This window comes from Eulemur rufifrons, chromosome 8 (assembly GCF_041146395.1).
Source record: "Eulemur rufifrons isolate Redbay chromosome 8, OSU_ERuf_1, whole genome shotgun sequence".
NCBI lineage: Eukaryota > Metazoa > Chordata > Mammalia > Primates > Lemuridae > Eulemur > Eulemur rufifrons.
Genome location: NC_090990.1, coordinates 33,166,578 through 33,184,797, shown reverse-complemented (window position 1 = coordinate 33,184,797; position 18,220 = coordinate 33,166,578). Strand labels below are relative to the sequence as shown.

The 18,220-nt window shown below is 38.9% G+C and overlaps 3 protein-coding genes across 6 annotated transcripts in view; 2 read left to right on the top strand and 1 right to left on the bottom strand.

The window, feature by feature from the left end:
• The window catches only part of IPP (intracisternal A particle-promoted polypeptide), a 42,078-nt gene extending 30,813 nt beyond the window's left edge, over positions 1-11,265 (top strand). The window contains exons 9-10 of the mRNA XM_069479891.1: positions 7,397-7,517; positions 11,073-11,265. Of these exons, the coding sequence (XP_069335992.1) occupies positions 7,397-7,517; positions 11,073-11,221 (270 nt within the window). The 3' untranslated portion in view covers positions 11,222-11,265. The remainder of the gene's footprint in view (positions 1-7,396; positions 7,518-11,072) is intronic.
• TMEM69 (transmembrane protein 69) overlaps positions 11,254-18,220 on the bottom strand; it is a 197,134-nt gene continuing 190,167 nt past the window's right edge. The window contains exons 1-4 of one of the 4 annotated variants that reach the window (XM_069479897.1): positions 15,777-15,816; positions 14,171-14,284; positions 13,389-13,528; positions 11,255-12,184 (exon numbers count right to left, since the gene is read on the bottom strand). In XM_069479897.1, the coding sequence (XP_069335998.1) occupies positions 11,471-12,184; positions 13,389-13,430 (756 nt within the window). In that variant the 5' untranslated portion in view covers positions 13,431-13,528; positions 14,171-14,284; positions 15,777-15,816 and the 3' untranslated portion in view covers positions 11,255-11,470. Of the gene's footprint in view, positions 12,185-13,388; positions 13,529-14,170; positions 14,285-15,776; positions 16,682-18,220 lie in introns of those variants that run through there. The other 3 variants (XM_069479896.1, XM_069479895.1, XM_069479898.1) reach the window with 3 other exon arrangements.
• The window catches only part of GPBP1L1 (GC-rich promoter binding protein 1 like 1), a 51,240-nt gene continuing 50,533 nt past the window's right edge, over positions 17,514-18,220 (top strand). Inside the window, exon 1 of the mRNA XM_069477877.1 lies at positions 17,514-17,628. The gene's annotated coding sequence lies outside the window, so the exon portion shown is untranslated. The remainder of the gene's footprint in view (positions 17,629-18,220) is intronic.

The window sequence follows — 18,220 nt, the reverse complement described above, 5'->3', positions numbered from 1 at the left end:
TCTTTTTCTAGATTCGTAAAGTATAAGCTTAGATGATTGATTTTAGGCCTTCCTTTTTCCACAATAGAAAGTATAAATTTTCTTCAAGTACTTCTTTAACTGCATCCCACACATTTTGATATGTTAGGTTTTAATTAGCATTTATCCTGAAATATTTTCTAATTTTCTTGGTAATTTCTTCTTTGACCAGTGGGTTGTTAGAAGTATATTGTTTATTAATAATTTAAATATATGTGTGGATTTTCTAGATAATCTTTTTTGTTATTGATTTATAATTTAATTCTATGATGATCAGAGAATATATTTTATATTGGTTCTGTCTTATTTAATGTTTCATGTGCATCCGAAAAGATTTTCTGTTCTGCTTTGTTGAGTGTGGTGTTCTAATGCTGTGATCCCCAACCCCTGGGCTGCTGAGGAGTACCTGTCTGTGGCCTGTTAGGCACCAGGCGGCACAGCAGGAGCTGAGCAGTGGGGCAGGGTGAGTGGGTGAAGCTTCTATCTGTATTTACAGCCACTCCCCATCACTGACATCACCACATGAGCTCTGCCTTCTGTCAGATCAGCAGTGGCATTAGATTTTCATAGGAATGCGAACCTTCCTATAAACTGTGCATGTCAGGGATCTAGGCTGCATGTTCCTTATGAGAATATAATGCCTAAAAACCTGAGGTGGAGCTGAGGCAGTGATGCTAGTGCTGGAGAGTGGCTACAAATACAGATTATCATTAGTAGAGAGGTCTGACTGCACAATAAATACAATGCTCTTGAATCATCCCGAAACCTTCCCTTCTCAACATGCCCCCGCCACCGCTGATCTGTGGAAAAATTGTCTTTCATGAAACTGGTCCCCTGGTGCCAAAAAGGTTGGGGACCATTGTTCTAACGTACATTAAGTCAAGTTGGTTTTTTTAGTGTTTTTCAAGTCTTCCCTAACCTATCTAACTTGCCCAATTGTTCTGTCAGTTTCTAAGAAAGAAGTGTTTAAATTTCCATCTGTAATTATGGATTTGTCTGTTTCTCCTTTGATATCTGTCAGTTTTTGCTTAATAGATTTTGAAGCTATATTATTAGGTGTGTACACATTCAGATTATTATGTCTTCTTGATGAATTGATCCTTTCCAGTCATGGAATGTTTCCCTTTATCTCTGGTAATATTGTTTGTGTTAAAGTCTAGTTTGTCTGATAGTAATGTAGCTGAGCTTTCTTTTGATTCGTTTTTACATGGTATGGTGTATCTTTTTCTTTCTGTCTACTTTTTTTGTTGCCCAGGCTGGAGTACGGTGGTGCAATTATAGCTCACTGTAACCTTGAACTCATGGACTCAAGTGGTCCTCCTGCTTCAGTCTCCTGAGTAGCTATGACTACTGGTGTGTGTCACCATACCTGGCAAAATTTTTTTATACTTTTTGTAGAGACAGGGTGTTGCATGCTGCCTAGGCTGGTCTCAAACTCCTGGCCTCAAGCAGTCTTTCACCTTGCCCTCCCAAAATGCTAGGATTACAGGTGTGAGATACTGCAAACAGCTTCCTTCTACCTTTTAACCTATCCGTATCTTTATAAATTGCACTTCTTGTAGATAACCTATAGTTGTGGTCTGTTTTTAAATCCAGTTTGACAATCTCTGACTTTTAAATGATTTTTAGAGTTTATATTATTTATTTATTTATTAAATATGAAATGTCTGATTGGAATTCATTGAACTTCTTGTATCTGTGGGACTATTGCTTCCACCAAATTAGAATGTTTTCTGCCATATTTTTTCAAATATTCTGCTGCCTTTCTGGAAATCCAATTATACATGTATATAAGACCACTTGATATTGTCCCATAGTCCCTGAGGCTCTGTTTATATTTTTTCCACTCTTTTTTCACTCTGTGCTTCAGTTTGGGACAGTTTCTTTTGCTTTGTCTTCAAGTTCGTTAACTGTCTGCAGTATCTAAACTTCTTTTTTTCGTTTTTTTTTTTTTTTTTTTTTTTTTTTTGAGGCAGAGTCCCATTCTGTCACCCTGGTTAGCGTGCCATGGTGTCAGCACTTGGGAGGCTGAGGCGGGAGGATTGTTTGAGCTCAGGAGTTTGAAACCAGCCTGAGCAAGAGCAAGACCCCGTCTCTACTAAAAAATAGAAAGAAATTAGCTGGAGAACTAAAAATATATAGAAAAAATTAGCTGGGCATGGTGGCGCATGCCTGTAGTCCCAGCTACTCGGGAGGCTGAGGCAGTAGGATTGCTTAAGCCCAGGAGTTTGAGGTTGCTGTGAGCTAGGCTGACGCCACGGCACTCACTCTAGCCCAGGCAATAGAGCGAGACTCTGTCTCAAAAAAAAAGATCACAGTTTTGTATTGCTTGTTGTCCAGTGTCTGAGAACTTTGTTTCATATATTTTATCTAGTTTTCTAGGTGTTTTTGGCAGGAGGGCAAGTTTGGTAACAATTAATCTATTGTGGCTGGAAGTTGAAATCCCTCCTGTGTCCTTTAGATTTGTTCCTATCATTCATTCAGCATTTCTTTACTTTCTGGCCAAAATATTTTAAGCTTATCTTGTACTTTCTCTGCTCTAGCCCTGAAATCAGCCATTTCTCTAAGAAACTTCATTTTCTTTTAGTAAAGAATAGTTTAGAAACCAAGATCTATACACTCAGTGTACTAATTGCTGCCAATGTATTGCGGCTTCTAGGTACCCTCAGTAAACAGAGCTAGGAAATATATGTATATATATGTGTATTCACACACATATTCATCTATGTCTATATCTATTTATATATTTATATTTTAAAACCGTGAGTTCATAGTGATAGCTCCAATTCTAGAACAACTCCAGGTTCTTTCAGGCCTTCTCCTTTTTCACGTTTATAAATATCTTCCCTGTCAATTAAAAACATGCCTTCCAGGCTGAGCGTGGTGGTGCATGCTTATAGTCCTAGCTACTCGAGAGGCTGAAGTGAGAGGGCTGCTTGAGCCCAGGAGTTTGGCACCCGCATCGCTGCACTCCAGCCTGAGTGACAGAATCAGATCCTGTTAAAAAAAAAAATTTTTTTTTTTAATTTTAAAAACTTGTCTCCCATTGTCCTTAAAATATTTATTTGCTTGAAACCAATCCCCCTGCCACACTAGCTATCTTCTCCACCTGCCACCTCCATTCATTACCCATCCTGTCACTCCCCAGTGTTCCATCATGTTCTCAAGTTACTGGGTTGACTCAATTATGCTAGTGAAGGAAGAGAACAGAAAGGTAGGGAAGGGCAGGTTGTATCTTTATTGAACCCCTGTTCTGTCATGTATTTGTTCATTAGTTTATTTATTCACAAATACAGACTTCTTAGTATGGATCAGGCACTATACCAGGGGAAAACGAACAAACTAAACATATAAGGCCACTGCTCTCAAGGAGGCTATATTTTAGTGAGGAATATAGAGAAATAGACAATTATGTTACAATGTGTTAAATGTTGGGTTAATGAAGTACAAGATGTGTTATGCCTTAGACTTATAGATAAGGTCAACTTTTCCCAAATTAAATTCAATGGAATACTTTTTTTGTATTATTAATAGGAATTAATAATTAATTGAGTTTCCCTGGTCAACTAGATTAAGGGAAATCTGGGTTAAACCAAGTTTAGTTAGTTTCTTTACCACAGGACTTCTTTACAGAATTTAGTACAATAATGTACTTTATGAACCTTTTTGCTAAGTCTCTCAAATTCAATTGACCACACCACATTGCTTTGTTTTTTGGATATTCGTGGAACATCTTGTGGAAAAAATGTTTCAGGGAACATATTAATATTTTGGGAAATAAGGATTATTTTATTTGAATTTTATGGTTCTTATGCCACTTATGATTAGTAAAACATTCAAAACTTTTAAGAGTTTTTTCTCTTTTCCTACTTTTTTTTTTAAGAAGAAGGATTTTAACAGCTTTATTGAAATATAATTCACCCATCAGACATTTTGGTTGTTTCTACTTTTTGGCCATTGTGAACAATGCTGCTTTGAAGGTTTGTGTACAAGTTTTTGTATAGACATGTTTTTATTTCTTGTGGGTATGTATATAGGAGTAGAATTTCTGTATCATATCATAACTCTATGTCTAACCTTTTTAGGGACTGCCAGTATGTTTTCTAAAGCGTCCACACTATTTTAAATAACCACCATCAGTGTAGTAGGGTTCCAGTTTCTCCACATCCAATGCTTGCTATTATTTGAATTTTCTATTATAGCTGTCCTAGTAGTTATAAATTGGTATCTCACTGTGGTTTTGATTTGCATTTCCCTGATGGCTAATGATGTTGAGCGTCTTTTCTTATGTTTATTGGTCATTTTTATGTCTTCTTTGAAAAAATATCTATTTAGTTTGTCCATTTAAAAATTGTATTATTTGTCTTTTTATTATTGATTATAAGAGTTCTTTATATAATCTAGAAGCAAGTGCTTTGTCAGGTATGTGATTTGCAAAAGTTTCTCCGTTATATGGGCTTTCTTCACTTTCTTGATGGTATTCTTTCTTAGAAGCACAAAATTTTAAATATTGATGTCCAATTTATTTTTTCTTTTGTCATTTGTGCTTTTGGTGTCATAACTAGGAAACCATTGCTTAATCCAAGGCCATGAAGATTTACACCTGTGGAGCTCACCCAGGGACACCAAAAAAAAAAAGATTTACACCTGTGCTTTTTGCTTTTACTTTTCTTTGTTTTTTTGTTTTTTTGAGAGAGGGTCTCGCTCTGTTGCCCAGGCCTGACTGCAGTAGTGTGATTGTAGCTCACTATAACCTTGAACTTCTGGGCTCAAGCGATCCTCCCACCTCAGCCTCCCGAGTAGCTGATACCACAGGCACGTGCCACCATGCCCGGCTAAGTTTTAAATTTTTTGTAGAGATGGGGTCTTGCTATATTACCCAAGCTGGTCTAGAACTCCTGGCCTCAGGCAATCCTCCTGACTTGGCCTCCCAAAGCACAAGATAGTATATACTATCTTGATTATTATAGTTTTGTAATAAGTTTTGAAATCAGAAAGTATGAGTCCTTTAAATTTGACCTTTTAATAACAATTTTGCTATTCTGGGTCCCTTGAATTTCATATGAATATTAGGATGAGCTTGTCAATTCCTGCAAAGAAGCCAGCTGGGTTTTTGATAAGGATTGAACTGCATCTGAGATCAGTTTGGAGAGTATTACCATTTTAACAATATTAAGTCTTTTGATTTATGAACATGGGATGTCTTTCCTTTTATTTAGTTCTTCTTCAGTTTGTTTCAACAATGTTTTATAAGTTTTAGTTTTTCTTGTCCTTTTTGGTTAAATTGATTTTGATGTATTTTATTCCTTTTGGTGCTATTGTAGTTGAATTGTTTTCTTAATTTCATGTTCAGCTTGTTTATTGCTAGTGTGTAGAAATACAATTGATTTCTGGATATTGATCTTGTAATCTGCAACCTTGCTGCACTCATAATCCAATAGGTTTTTTGTGGATTCCTAAGGATTTCCTATATGTAAGATCATATCATCTATAAATAAAGATTGTTTTACTTTTTAAATCTGGATTAAATTTGGATGCCTTTTATTTCATTTTTCCCCCTAATTGCCCTGACTAGAATGTCCAGTACAATGTTGAATAGAAGTGGCAGAATGGACTTCCATGTCTTGCTGTAAAGCATAAGGACTTTAATTCTCATTTCTGTCAAGTTTTAAACTTTGGTGACAAAGTTTAAACTTTCACTCTCTGTATGACCCTATTTGGGTCTATGTAATATAGAAAGTGAATTTTTTAAAGTCACTTTCTGTTGCTAATTTTTCTATATGGCTATGAAATGAATAGATTTTAGTTCCAAAGTAAGTCTTATTAATAATGAGTTACCTTGGGTTTTGGTGCATAAATCTGAAATTTTATTGTTCTTTAGAACAATAAAACTAGTTCTACAATTATAGATCCAGACCTAAAGATAATGTAAAACATGTTTGTGTTCTTATAGAGTTTTTTGAGGTAGCATGGGATTAAAAAGCAAACTGTAGTTCTAATACATTAACAGAATTGAAAGATAAACCATATGGGGTGAGCCCTGTGGTCCCTTTATTCTTGTCAAGCGGCATTATGTGGGAGAGCAAAGGTTAGTTCTCCCTAGTTATAAACATAACCCAAAGCATCCTAATTTATCTTACCCAGTTACGGATCTCTTTGAATATATTAAATATTTATCCTTTATTTTTTTTTTATCTATGTCAGTTTTATGATGTATTCTGAAATTTCAGATGGATCAAATTGCCTTCAAATTTAATCTGGCCGTTCACTTCCAAAGAATTGTCCTTGGTTTTAGTATTTCAGAATTTCATTTAAGTTCAGATCAGCAAACATACATTGACTGTTAATAATGTGCTGGCATTATACTGGTACTAGGATGAGAAGCTCATTAAGACCCTGTCCTCAAAAAGTTCACTTTCTAGCATTGATGAATAATCAATGTTTGCTTTTTATGATTTTAAAAACTTTGTTAATTATGTGCTTTATTAACAGATTTATAATCCATTCTATTATTACCTGGCTACTTGCTCTTTTCTCTCCTGATTACTTCTTAGGACCTTTATTAGCTTTCCTGTTTTCTGGGTATAGACATTTTTCCTGAAGTAAGATACTACTAGTCATTTTGGCTATAGCAGCTTATGGAAATTTCTGCAGGGAACATTGTATACCAGGAATTAGCAAACTTTTTGTGTCAAAGGCCAGAGAGTAAATATTTTTGGCCTTGTGGACTACACGATATCTCTTCTTTTGACATATGTTTCTTCTTTTTCTTTTAAATAAACTTTAATGTGGAAAAAAATCAGTTTGTTCTCAGGCTATAGAAAAACATGCTATAGTTCCCAAACCCTGATCTAGCACATCTTTTTGAAAATATGTTCTGCAGATTGCTAACTCCACTGTATGATCCTTGGAAAAGGGATTCCACGGTCAAATAAATTTGGCAAGTGTTGTATACTATATGAGTCTCTTGGAAATTTTTAAGACTCATTAGCATATTAAAGGCTTTAAAAAGCCCTTTGGCATATCAGCTTCTTTTTCCTTGGAGCTTTGTGGTTCTTTTATTTTGTTTTGTTTATTTTTGAGTCTGTTACCTATTTGTATTCCATAGATGTAGTTTCTTGGAATGTTGGCTTATATATGATTTCTGAATCATCTCCTGATCATATGTTACAATCAAATATGTTTTTTGATTATTTTCTTCTAAATGTACTTTGTCCACGACTATTCAGAAGTTCATTTAAAAATATTCTATATACTTGCTGGATTGTGAGTTTTAAGTTTAGACATGTAAAAAGAACTGGAATATCTGATTTCTTAGCAATTTCTCTACTATCATCTTATAACACTGCTAACATATTTTTTTTCCTCTCTTAACCAGGAAAAGTGGGTTGAAGTTGCCTCAATGAAAGTGCCAAGGGCAGGCATGTGTGTTGTGGCAGTCAATGGTCTTCTGTATGTTTCTGGAGGTCGATCTTCCAGCCATGATTTCTTGGCCCCAGGTACCTTGGACTCAGTTGAAGTTTATAACCCTCATTCAGATACATGGACAGAAATTGGTAACATGATCACCAGTCGTTGTGAAGGGGGTGTTGCTGTACTATGAAATATAAAGCATAAGAGCTCAAGGAACACTTTGAAAATGTAAGATCTGACCTTTTGCAAAGCAGACATATATTTGGTGATAGTATCCTCTGATTCTATTGTGTTTTCCATGTGTTTGGTAGAGAAATGTCTAAAAGGTGATTTTTCTAAAAATTTTATTGAGAAGGGATATGAAATATATCCTAAATTAACAAAGAGCTCACACAAATTTGCCACACTTACAAACAGTAGAAATACTGTTTATGCTCTAGAATTGTCCAGTTAAGTGTAGAGTTCGATTTGTAAAAATTACTTGATAAAAGCTTCTTGAAAAATAGCCCCTTTAAGCTTCTCCAGTACAAGTTGTAACAGGACCTTTATATGATGTAGGAATAATATCAATGAGAGTTTAAAGATTTCTGTACATTCATGATTCACTCCAGAGTGTACTTCTCCATGGCCATAGTTTGACCTACACAGAAAAGCCAAGGAAACAACTTCCTACTTTTATTTGATGCCAGGAGTTTTCACTAGCCCCAGACTTTGTCTTTGCAGCAGATATACTAGGAGGGAGTGTGTTTTGTTTGTTGATAGCAGCCTAAGAAAACTTCTGCTTGCTTATATTTTTTGTCTTGATCCTGAGAGTGCAAGTAAGGAATTAATAGGAGGATCTTAGTGACAGTCCTGATTGTAATAAGATGTTATAATGGGCGATACAGCCCAGCAGGCAGCATGCACCTAGAAATTTCTTCTTTATTTTCTAGATACCAAAAGTATCTGTTTGGCTTTAGGAGGAGGCAATTTTATTAGATTATCCAGCTTTGTGAAATTTACTTATACTTGGGCAAGGCTAAATATGACCATATGACAAAGCTGCTACCTGGCTTGGGGAAGCCTGAATTCTAGGTACCTGTAAAACTGTTTATAGACACTGACTCATAAGTGTAATTTGTAAGGCCCCCTTTATCCAAAACTACTTCTCAAAACTTATTATTTTCTCCCTGAGAAGCAGTCAAAGGATTGTTCTTTGTTTAGTTCTGAGAGGAAGATTCATCATGTATATGATCATTACTTTTAAGTTATTTCTACTGGCCTGTTGGAGCCATGTATTAAAGGTCTTGCATACATTAAGGTTTAACTAGTTGACTTAAGGATTTGATTTCCCATTTCTTTACTAAGGTCCTTCAGTATATTATTATAAGCAACAGCAACTTATTTAGATAAGAAAACCTTTGGTCGCATTAATGACGTTCGTATGTAGTACGTAGGTAGCACTCATATCCAAAATATTTGGTTGGCTCACAAAGACACTTTCTTTCATAACTTAACCATATACATATATATTAGGAAAACCTTATGTAATGCAGACAGAAAGCTCTGTGTCCCCTTCTCAGGGGTATTCTGAAAGTCTGAAGGGTCATAGATGCCTGGTAGAGATCTCTAAGATATCAAATAAAGTATAATTTGTAGACTAAGCTCTAATTCATATGCCTTTAATATTTCTAGTTACAGAGAATCTCTATTCTGATTCGAAACAGATTTACAAAATACTCCTACAATTTAATTCTCATTATTGTCTAGTAGCAACTGAAAATGGCACTGTGAAGGGAGGTGTTTTGCACTACTGTGGCAGAAATATAACGTCAAGACAATCAGTGTTTGGGTTTAACGAGTCCAGACGATCCCTGAAAATAGGTAACTGTAAATATGCTTATTATTTCTTTGGTAATGACAGATTGCTTTTTAAAAGAATGTACTAATAAAGTATCTCAATTTTTTTCTCTTTGTATTACTTATTAGTTTATCAGCAGCATTCCTGGATCACCAAACTGTAGTAGGATTGCACAAATTTTTAAATTTAATTTTAGGGATTTGCACAGTTTTACCTATAATTCTATTTTCTGAGCAACTATTAAAGTGATCTTCCTCCAATATATTTCTAAATATCCCACCCAATATACTTAATCAAATATAGTTAAAAATCAGTTTTCTTAAAGAAGCATACAATGTAATTCACTTGCAAAATAGCATTTCTTTAGTAAAATCAGGTAATTAGCCTAAAAATAGGACTTGTTCCTATTCTGGAACATAATGCATTTAATTTGGATTAGGGATAAGTTTTAAGTTTGTATAGTACTCATGCAATTTAGAAGCAAAGGCGTTTCCTTATCAAAACAATCTGAGTAGAATCTGCGATCTGAAGAGCATGAGCTTTCTTTCCTTCCATACCAGCCTGTAGACTACTCTCTATATTAATAAGGAAAGATACTAGCTGGGCAGAGTGGCACGCATCTGTTACCCAGCTACTCAGGGGACTGAGGCAGGAGGATTGCTTGAGGCCAGGAGTTTGATGCCAGCCTGGATAACACAGCAAGACACCCTTTCTTTAAAAACAAATAAACGAAAAAGATTCTGTAGTTGTTTTAGCCATGGACTTTTAACTGGTAAGCTTCTCAATGATCAGAATGAGGTCTAGCTCTGTGTTGTATTAGTTTGTTAATCCTAACAAAATACCACACAAATTCAAACAACAGAAATTTATTGTCTGATAGTTCTGGAGGCTAGAAATACGAAATTCAGGTGTTGGCAGGTTTTGTTCCTTCTACGGGCTGAGGGAAGAATTTGTTTTATGCCTCTCTCCTTAGCTTGTAGATGGCTATTTTCACATTCCCATGACATTCCCTGTATGTGTGGCTACATCCAAATCTTCTTTTTATAAGAACACAAGTCATATTGGATTGGAGCCCACCCCATCACCTCATATTAACCTTATTACCTCTGTAAAGGCCCTATCTCCAAATAAGGTCACTCTGAGGTATTTGGGATTAGGACCTTCAACACACAATTCAACCCATAACAGGTGTGTAAGAAGATAAGCAAGTTACTACAGCAAAAATCACTAGAAATTACATGTATCTAATTTACTTAGAAAATTTGAGTTAACTAATTTTTGAATATATTATACAAAGATAACACATTATAGGTTATAACATATCCTGATTTATATTCTTATACCATTTTAAATGTTTTCCCTTTTTTGTGAGGGTAGGAATTTCAAGAGACTAGGTTTTCTAAATAAAATCCAAGATGTTGCTTTTGCTGTTTTAAAGCTTCTCTAGATAGACCTGCTCATTAGAATATCAAGATAGCTCCAGTTTGACTTTTCCTTTCTAATTTATATGTACTAGTGGCTTTTTTGTTTTAAATATTTTTGACCAGCTGGTATTACATTTGGTGATAAGAAGATAAGTTGCATTTATACCATGCCAAATATCCTGATTAAAAACTGGAAAATGTGTCCAACATTTTTTCAAACATAGCTTTCCCTCAGGACACTGCTCTCTTCCGACTTAGAGCCATCGATCCTTTCAGCTCATATAACTGGGTATATCAGGTAAAAAAAAGCTTGGACATGCATTTCCCAGGGACAACTGCTGTGAAAACTCCATGCTGGAACCACCTTTTATTTTCAGATACTCATGGATATGAGGTTTTCCTCTTGAAGAGGGAGAATGTGTGTGTTCTTTTTAATGATCATAAGACTCCAACAAAGGGGATTTTTCATCTTTGTTTATTTTATATTTTCAAGACAATTAAAACATTGAAATGTTTAAGTGGGTGACTATAAAAAGTCTGAATGAAAACTAACTTGATATGAAATGAAAAGCACTTGTCAGGAATTTTCAAACTCTTGCTTAAGTACTTACTATGGAATAATGATTTCTAGAAATGAAAAACAATCTGTGAAGAACAAATTGCTATTGGTGGGGGGAAAAAAGAGCCAAACAGGAGTAGGAAAAGGTGATGACAAAATAAAACCTTATGAGGCTTACAGCTAGCATACTAATATTATCTACAATTAGTTTTATATTTATTCTACTTGACCAGGTCTCTTAGGTCCTTTCTCTGGATAAATATTTTTAACTACTAAAGTGATTACAAATGAAAAAAAGGCCAATAAAGTGACTACTATCCTCAAGGCTTTGAACCAGTTGGGATAATGTGGCAAGAGAAAAAGTTCAAGGTGTAATGCTATCCCCAAACCTATTATTACCATGACTATGGCTTCACTGAGTCTTTCAGAAATAAGGAAGGCAAACCAGGAAAACACAAGAGGAGTTGTACTGTTAGCTAAATTAAGATAGTCTGGTTTAGCTGGACTACTTTCTGGCAGAGCAAAACCCCATCTGACCCCTCCCAAGAAAGATAGGAAACTGGCTCCATAAGCCATCTGAGTAAAAGCTAATACAGGGATATAAGTCTTTGTCATCAGCATAAACAGTGGTGGAGCAATGAAGGGGATTACTCCTGCCAAAGTTACATATAATGCTGGCTTTGGGCTGTCAGGCAGGTAAGTGATGGTGCTTGGTGGCCTGGCTGGAAGTACTGCTTGCTTCTGCTTCTTCTTATAGCTGCATGGGGATGTATGATAGCATTGTGTCTTGCTCATACACACTGGAAAGGATGACAAAAGGCAAGGCCTTGGAAACCAAGGGGAAAAGTTCTGCTGGAGAGATGTCTTGAGAGAAAGTGTATCTGTTTTCCTGATGGCTCCTAGTCCCCTTGGGAAAAGGTACTTCAGCCTCTACAAAGAAAATAGAACCAGAAGACAAACAGAAATCATATGTACACAATTTACTTATGAAATTTGGGTTAACTAACATTTGAATATATTATACAAAGATACCATATCCTGATTTATATTCTGATGCCATCTTAAATGTTTTTCCTTTTTTGTGAAACTAGGAAGACAAAATTTAAAAAAAAACTACTGAATACAAACCAATGATATATTTCAACCTACCACTAATCTCATCCTATGAGAGAAATATCTGAAAGAGGAGCAGGTAAAGACTAGATCTTTAGCAGTTGGCCTTCTAAACTGACACTTCTATTTACAACTGACAAAAGCAGCAGCACTAATTACTATAAGAATGCTATTTTATATAGAAAAAAGAAATTTACCTTCCAATTTAGCTTTATAAACACTGCATACTTTTCATAGCTCCATGCCTTTGTACATGTCTCTGCCTAGAATTCTAGTTCTTACTAGTTTTCTATTTAGGGAACTTACCTCATCTTTCAAAATCCAGCTTAAAGTTTTCCTTAACCCCTTTCCAGTCTGATTTAATACTCCTATAGTAAACACCCTGTGCACATTTCCATCATAATTCTTCTCACAGTGAATTAAAATTGTGTGTTTACTTGTCTTAGTCTCAGTAGATTTCAGAGTCAGGACAATTTTTTTTTTCCTTTGCCTTTAAAAAAAAATCCCCAGTGCCTAGCATTGTACAAGGCCAAAGTAATAACCTTTCCTGCAGATTCTGTGCTTTAGTGAACAGATGCTGGACTGCAACTAAAGTGTTGGATAAAAGATAAAAATGGAAGTTATTTAAGAATCTTTGTCTGCTGGATCAAGTTTAAAAAAAAAAAAAAGAATCTTGGTGATTCCTCAAACATGCTAGGAATGATCTCATCTTGGGACCTTTTCTTACTTTGTCTCCATTTGGAATGCTCTTCCCTCAGCTATCTGCATGGCCCATTCCCTTGTTTCTGACCACCCTATTTCTAAGTGCAATCCTACATCTATTCTTGATCTTCCCTATTCCCCTTTCCTGCTTTACAGTTCTCCAAAGCACTTACCACTTGACATATTAAATATTTTACCCAACTCTTTCTCCCCTTACCTGAATACATGAAGATAAGGATTTTTGTCTTTTTCACTGCTACTGTGCTACACTAAGCACTGCTTGGCAAATTGTGTTCATATATTTGCTAAATAAACCAACCTTTGAAGATGCTAGAGAAAACTTCTGGATGAAGTGAAACATACTGGGCACTGTTGAAAGTCTTGTTCAGGAAGATGCCAGGCAGCTCTGATTAACTTATTTTTACAGCTAAGTGGATGGGCTGAATCAGAAGCATGTTGCTGTGTATAAAACAAGATGTCACTTAATTTTCCTCATTTTATACATTAATTTTTAAACAGTAGTAACTCATGAAGAATTTCTCACATATAACACAATTTCCTTTGAAACGAATCATTAATGTTTTCAAAGTATCAGTAACATAGTAAGGAAATACATCTTTTTCTCCCTTAAACTGTTCTTTTAGCATTGGTTGTCTGGTATAACAGACAGAGTAATGCACAGAGACAAAAGATTTGGATTTTACAAACACCTCCACCACTTCCTAGCTGTGTGACATTGGGCAAATTGCTTGAGTGTCAGTTTTCTCTTCCTTAAAACTGAAGGTCTTCAGAATGGAATTTTTGTCAGATTTTTTTTTAAAGAAGGAAAAAAATCTGAAAGTCATAGCTTCTCTGTTCCCTTTTTTCTCCTTAGTTATACACTTTGGGGCTTAAGAGATTACAGCTCAGGCCGGCATGGTGGCTCACGCCTGTAATCCTAGCACTCTGGGAGGCCGAGGCAGGAGGATCGCTCCAGGTCAGGAGTTCGAGACCAGCCTGAGCAAAAGCGAGACCCCGTCTCTACTAAAAATAGAAAGAAATGATGTGGACAGCTAAAAATATATATACAGAAAAAAATTAGCCGGGCATGGTGGCACATACCTGTAGTCCCAAATACTCGGGAGGCTGAGGCAGAAGGATTACTTAAGCCCAGGAGTTTGAGGTTGCTGTGAGCTTGACGCCACGGCACTCTAGCCCGGGCAACAGAGTGAGACTCTGTCTCAAAAAAAAAAAAAAAAAAAAATTACAGCTCAAAATAATGACAGTAGCTACCAATACAACTTAACTGCGAACCAGGCACTGTATGTATTTTATATGCATCAATTCATTTAATGCTCAGAATAACCTCATCATCTTGGTACTGTGAGATAGAATAGCCTAGTGTCAAACAATCTTGGTTGGAATCCTGGCTTCACCATTTATTAGCTGTGGGACTTTGAACAAGATATTTAACCTTGCCATAGTGCAGTTCATTCACCTTTGAAATAAGGATAACAACTACATCATAGGATTGATGTAAAATTTAATAAGTTAATATATGTAAGGAGTTGAGAACTGTCCCTGAAACAAAATAAGCACCTTACACAGCAGGGACTGGTTAAGAACTCTATCTAATGTAAGCAGCCAGTAAGCAGCTGAATGAGAATATGAATCCAGATTTGACAATCCCATTCTTTTTTTTTTTTTTTTTTTGAGACAGAGTCTCACTCTGTTGCCCCGGCTACAGTCCCGTGGCGTCAGCCTAGCTCACAGCAATCTCAAATTCCTGGGCTTAAGCAATCCTTCTGCCTCAGCCTCCTGAGTAGCTGGGACTACAGGCATGCGCCATCATGCCTGGCTAATTTTTTCTATATATATTTTTAGTTGTCCAGCTAATTTCTATCTTTTTTTTTTTTTTTTTTTTAGTAGAGACGGGGTCGGGCTCTTGCTCAGGCTGGTCTCGAACTCCTGACCTTGAGCGATCCTCCCGCCTTGGCCTCCCACAGTGCTAGGATTACAGGCATGACCACCGCGCCCGGCTGACAATCCCATTCTTAACCAGCAGAATGAGGTGTCTAAAAGACAAAATCTACAGTTGCCGCTTAATTAAAAAAAATAAATTTAGTGAACTAATTTCCTGATCACAGATATTAGGGCTAGGTCAAGAAATCCTGTATACCAATGTCTTTATACCTAAGGAATCAAGTAGAGAGAGGTAAGTTATCCCAGGCCTCGGAGTAGCGTTTAGACCACACTCACCCCCTCAACCCTCCTGACTCCCAGACTAAAATATCCACAGAGCCCACCTATCGCTTTTGCTCAAAATCACTTTGTTCGTGAAGAGTTCTGGGACCACTCCATTTAAAAGCTCACCCCTCCCCGTTATCTTCGGGAACACCCTATCCACTCACTACGGCACGTACTTTCCAACTCAATGGTATTAAACTGGACAGTGATAGGCCAAGGGCCAGGGACGGCAGGTGGTGCGGGGATTAAGGACACAAAGCCAAGGGTTAATCTGCCCGATTTAGATGAAAAGACCAATATTCCGACTGCCCCAATGAAAAGATCGGCAACCAGCCTCGAATCGACGTCTGATAAGGTAAAGGGGGAGTTTAGGCTCCAGTGTTTTCGGGAAACCTAGCCCAACAGTGCCCATATCTCCAATTTGCAACCAACCGTTGATGCCCCTTTCCCGACCTGCACTCGTGGTGGCCCTGATACTTACTTGCCACAGTCGCGCGGGAAGGTGGAAAGCAAAGTCGCAAGAACAACGACTCATGGCAGACACTTCCGGCAAGTGAATTTAGACAGCCTCCTACTTCCTGATTACTGAAAAAAAATGAGTCCGGGTAGGAACTTGACCTGTGCTAACTGGTTCCCACGCTTGACTTTCTGTTTAGAGGCCATTCTTTTAAAAATCTTAATTCTAGTTGAAGTCAGATGTTGAACAAGGTACCTGAACGGTCCTTGACTCTGTAAGTCCAGGGTTTCCAGCCAGCATAATTTTCCCGCAAAGTTCGGGATCTGAAGAGTGATGGTGGCGGAGGAAGGTAAGAGACTTGGGAATTTAACCCACCGGTGACTTGGCCAAATTGCTTGCCATCTCTGGAGCTAATTTTTTACTTTGTAAAAACAACAGGGCTTATAGGACCTATGGGGCACATCTCACTCCGCATTACGGTCCTTAACTGCTAATATTACTTAAACGGGGGAAAAGCCCAGTTTCTATAATACTTCCATTCTCTCTCCTACGACCTAGAAACTCCATTAAGTAATAAAGAGCACAAGGGGCAGGATTTTCACCTCCATGAAAGGTGTGGTGATAAAAGCGTTGGGCTTGGGGGTGGAAAGTTAGATCATTCCTCCTGCCATCTTCGGCTTTATTTCCCAGCTGTGTGACCTTGGGCAAGTCCATTCTCGCCTCTGGGCCTCTTGTTTCACAGTCGGTCAAAGGAAATGGTAATTTGAGTGTCTTTCCCTCTCTAAGGGTAAAACCGAAGACAAGTAATAGATCTCAAGAGGTCCACGACAGCCAGTTCTTCCATCCCTCCAGATTCTAGATAGTCTCAAGTCCTGATTGCCAGCCTTCATATGGTTTAGCTTTCCAAGCCGGATGGGGCCACAGTTAAGTCTTCGCAGTAGTACCTTTTAGACGAGCTAGGCTTTCACTTTTCTTTCTTTCTCTGTCATGGCAGCACCGCCCCTTCCCCTCGTGCGATACCCAATGAGACTTCGGGTAGGACGGCTTCTTAGCACTGCCAAAGGCGCAGGCTCTGGCCAAAACCCGCCTGGCGCTGGAGCAGAGGCGTGGCGCCTGCCCTCCGGAGGAACTACCACTCCCAGCGGGTACCGCGGTCGACCCAGCCGCGCAGGCCTCCGGAGCCGGGCCGTGTGGTCCTGGGGGTTGGAGTCTCAACGACGCGCACACGTGAAGGAGCGGAAGGTGGGAAGGGGTCGGAAAACACATTCTTCCCAAAAGTGGTTTGCTAGTACTTGTAGTAGTTTGGGGACGCGTGCTTACCCAGAGGCAGGTTGTGGGAGGATGAAGAAAAAAGGGGCGGGGAAGAACGGGTACACATAAACACACCCATCCACTCATTCGCACGCGCCCAGGCCTTAGTATTGGGCAGGGGGTTAAGTAGGGAAGTTACTAAACGGGGCTTGTCGCCGTCCTTCAGGCAACGCGAGGAAAGGCAGAGGATTCAACTCCGCAGAGGGTCAGGGGCGACCACACGCCGCCTGGAGCCAAGTTGAAGGGAGCCGCGCGGCCGATCGTTGGCGGCGTGGGGCGCGGACGTCCTAGGCGCGGGTCACGGGAGAAGGTCCCTTGCGCATGCGCGTGCTCCTGCAAGTGGGTGTGTGAGAGGCGGGGTCGGATGGGGGAGGGGGAGGGCTGTGCTGGTCGTCGCTCCTCCTCCTTCACCCGCTCTGCCCCTCCTGGGCCTTGTGGGCCGGGCAGCCATTTTGGGAAGAGCTTTGTTATGGTTGTGGGCTGGCCACCTCTGCCGGGTCGAGAAACTGGGGACGTGTCCTCAGACTCCGCGTCTCGTTCCTGGCCGTAGCCCGGCCGCTGCCTGGTGAGTCGGGGAGTTCGGGACAACGGGACAGTAGGGGAGTCGTCCCGGCGCGGGGCTCCGCCCGGAGCCTAACCAGCCAGCTGTTAAAACTAGTTGAAAGAAGCTCTCACACAGGTGGTTGAGTGTAGGTCCGACCGGAGAGGGGCGAGCGGAGCCCATGGGTCGAAAGGATCGGGACCGGGCACCCTCCCACCCCCGCGCCTGGAGATTTGCACGCGAGCGTCGCCGCGGCTCGGCGAGAGCGCTCCTGCTTCAACTTTGGTCTTCGGGTCGGAACGCTCACCTGCGGCTCTTTGGCTCCTCTCCAAGCAGTCCGGCTTGGTGCTGCTTGAGTGGTTTGGTTTACGGGCTTCTTTTTCTTTCCTTCTCAAAGTGAGAGCTAAGGGCTTTTGTTTTCCTTCGAAGGAAAACCTAAGGAGGAAGAAGTCGTGTGAGTGAAATGTAGGGTAACTGAGGGGAAAAGAGTTTTAACCTCCGGAGTTCCGGTTCTCGGTGGTAGTGAGGCGTTTTCCTTTAGGTTGAGTCTTTTCAGTATCTACCGTCTGCCCTCCCTTGAACAAAACAAAACTAGTCGATCCTGAAATGTTTTAAC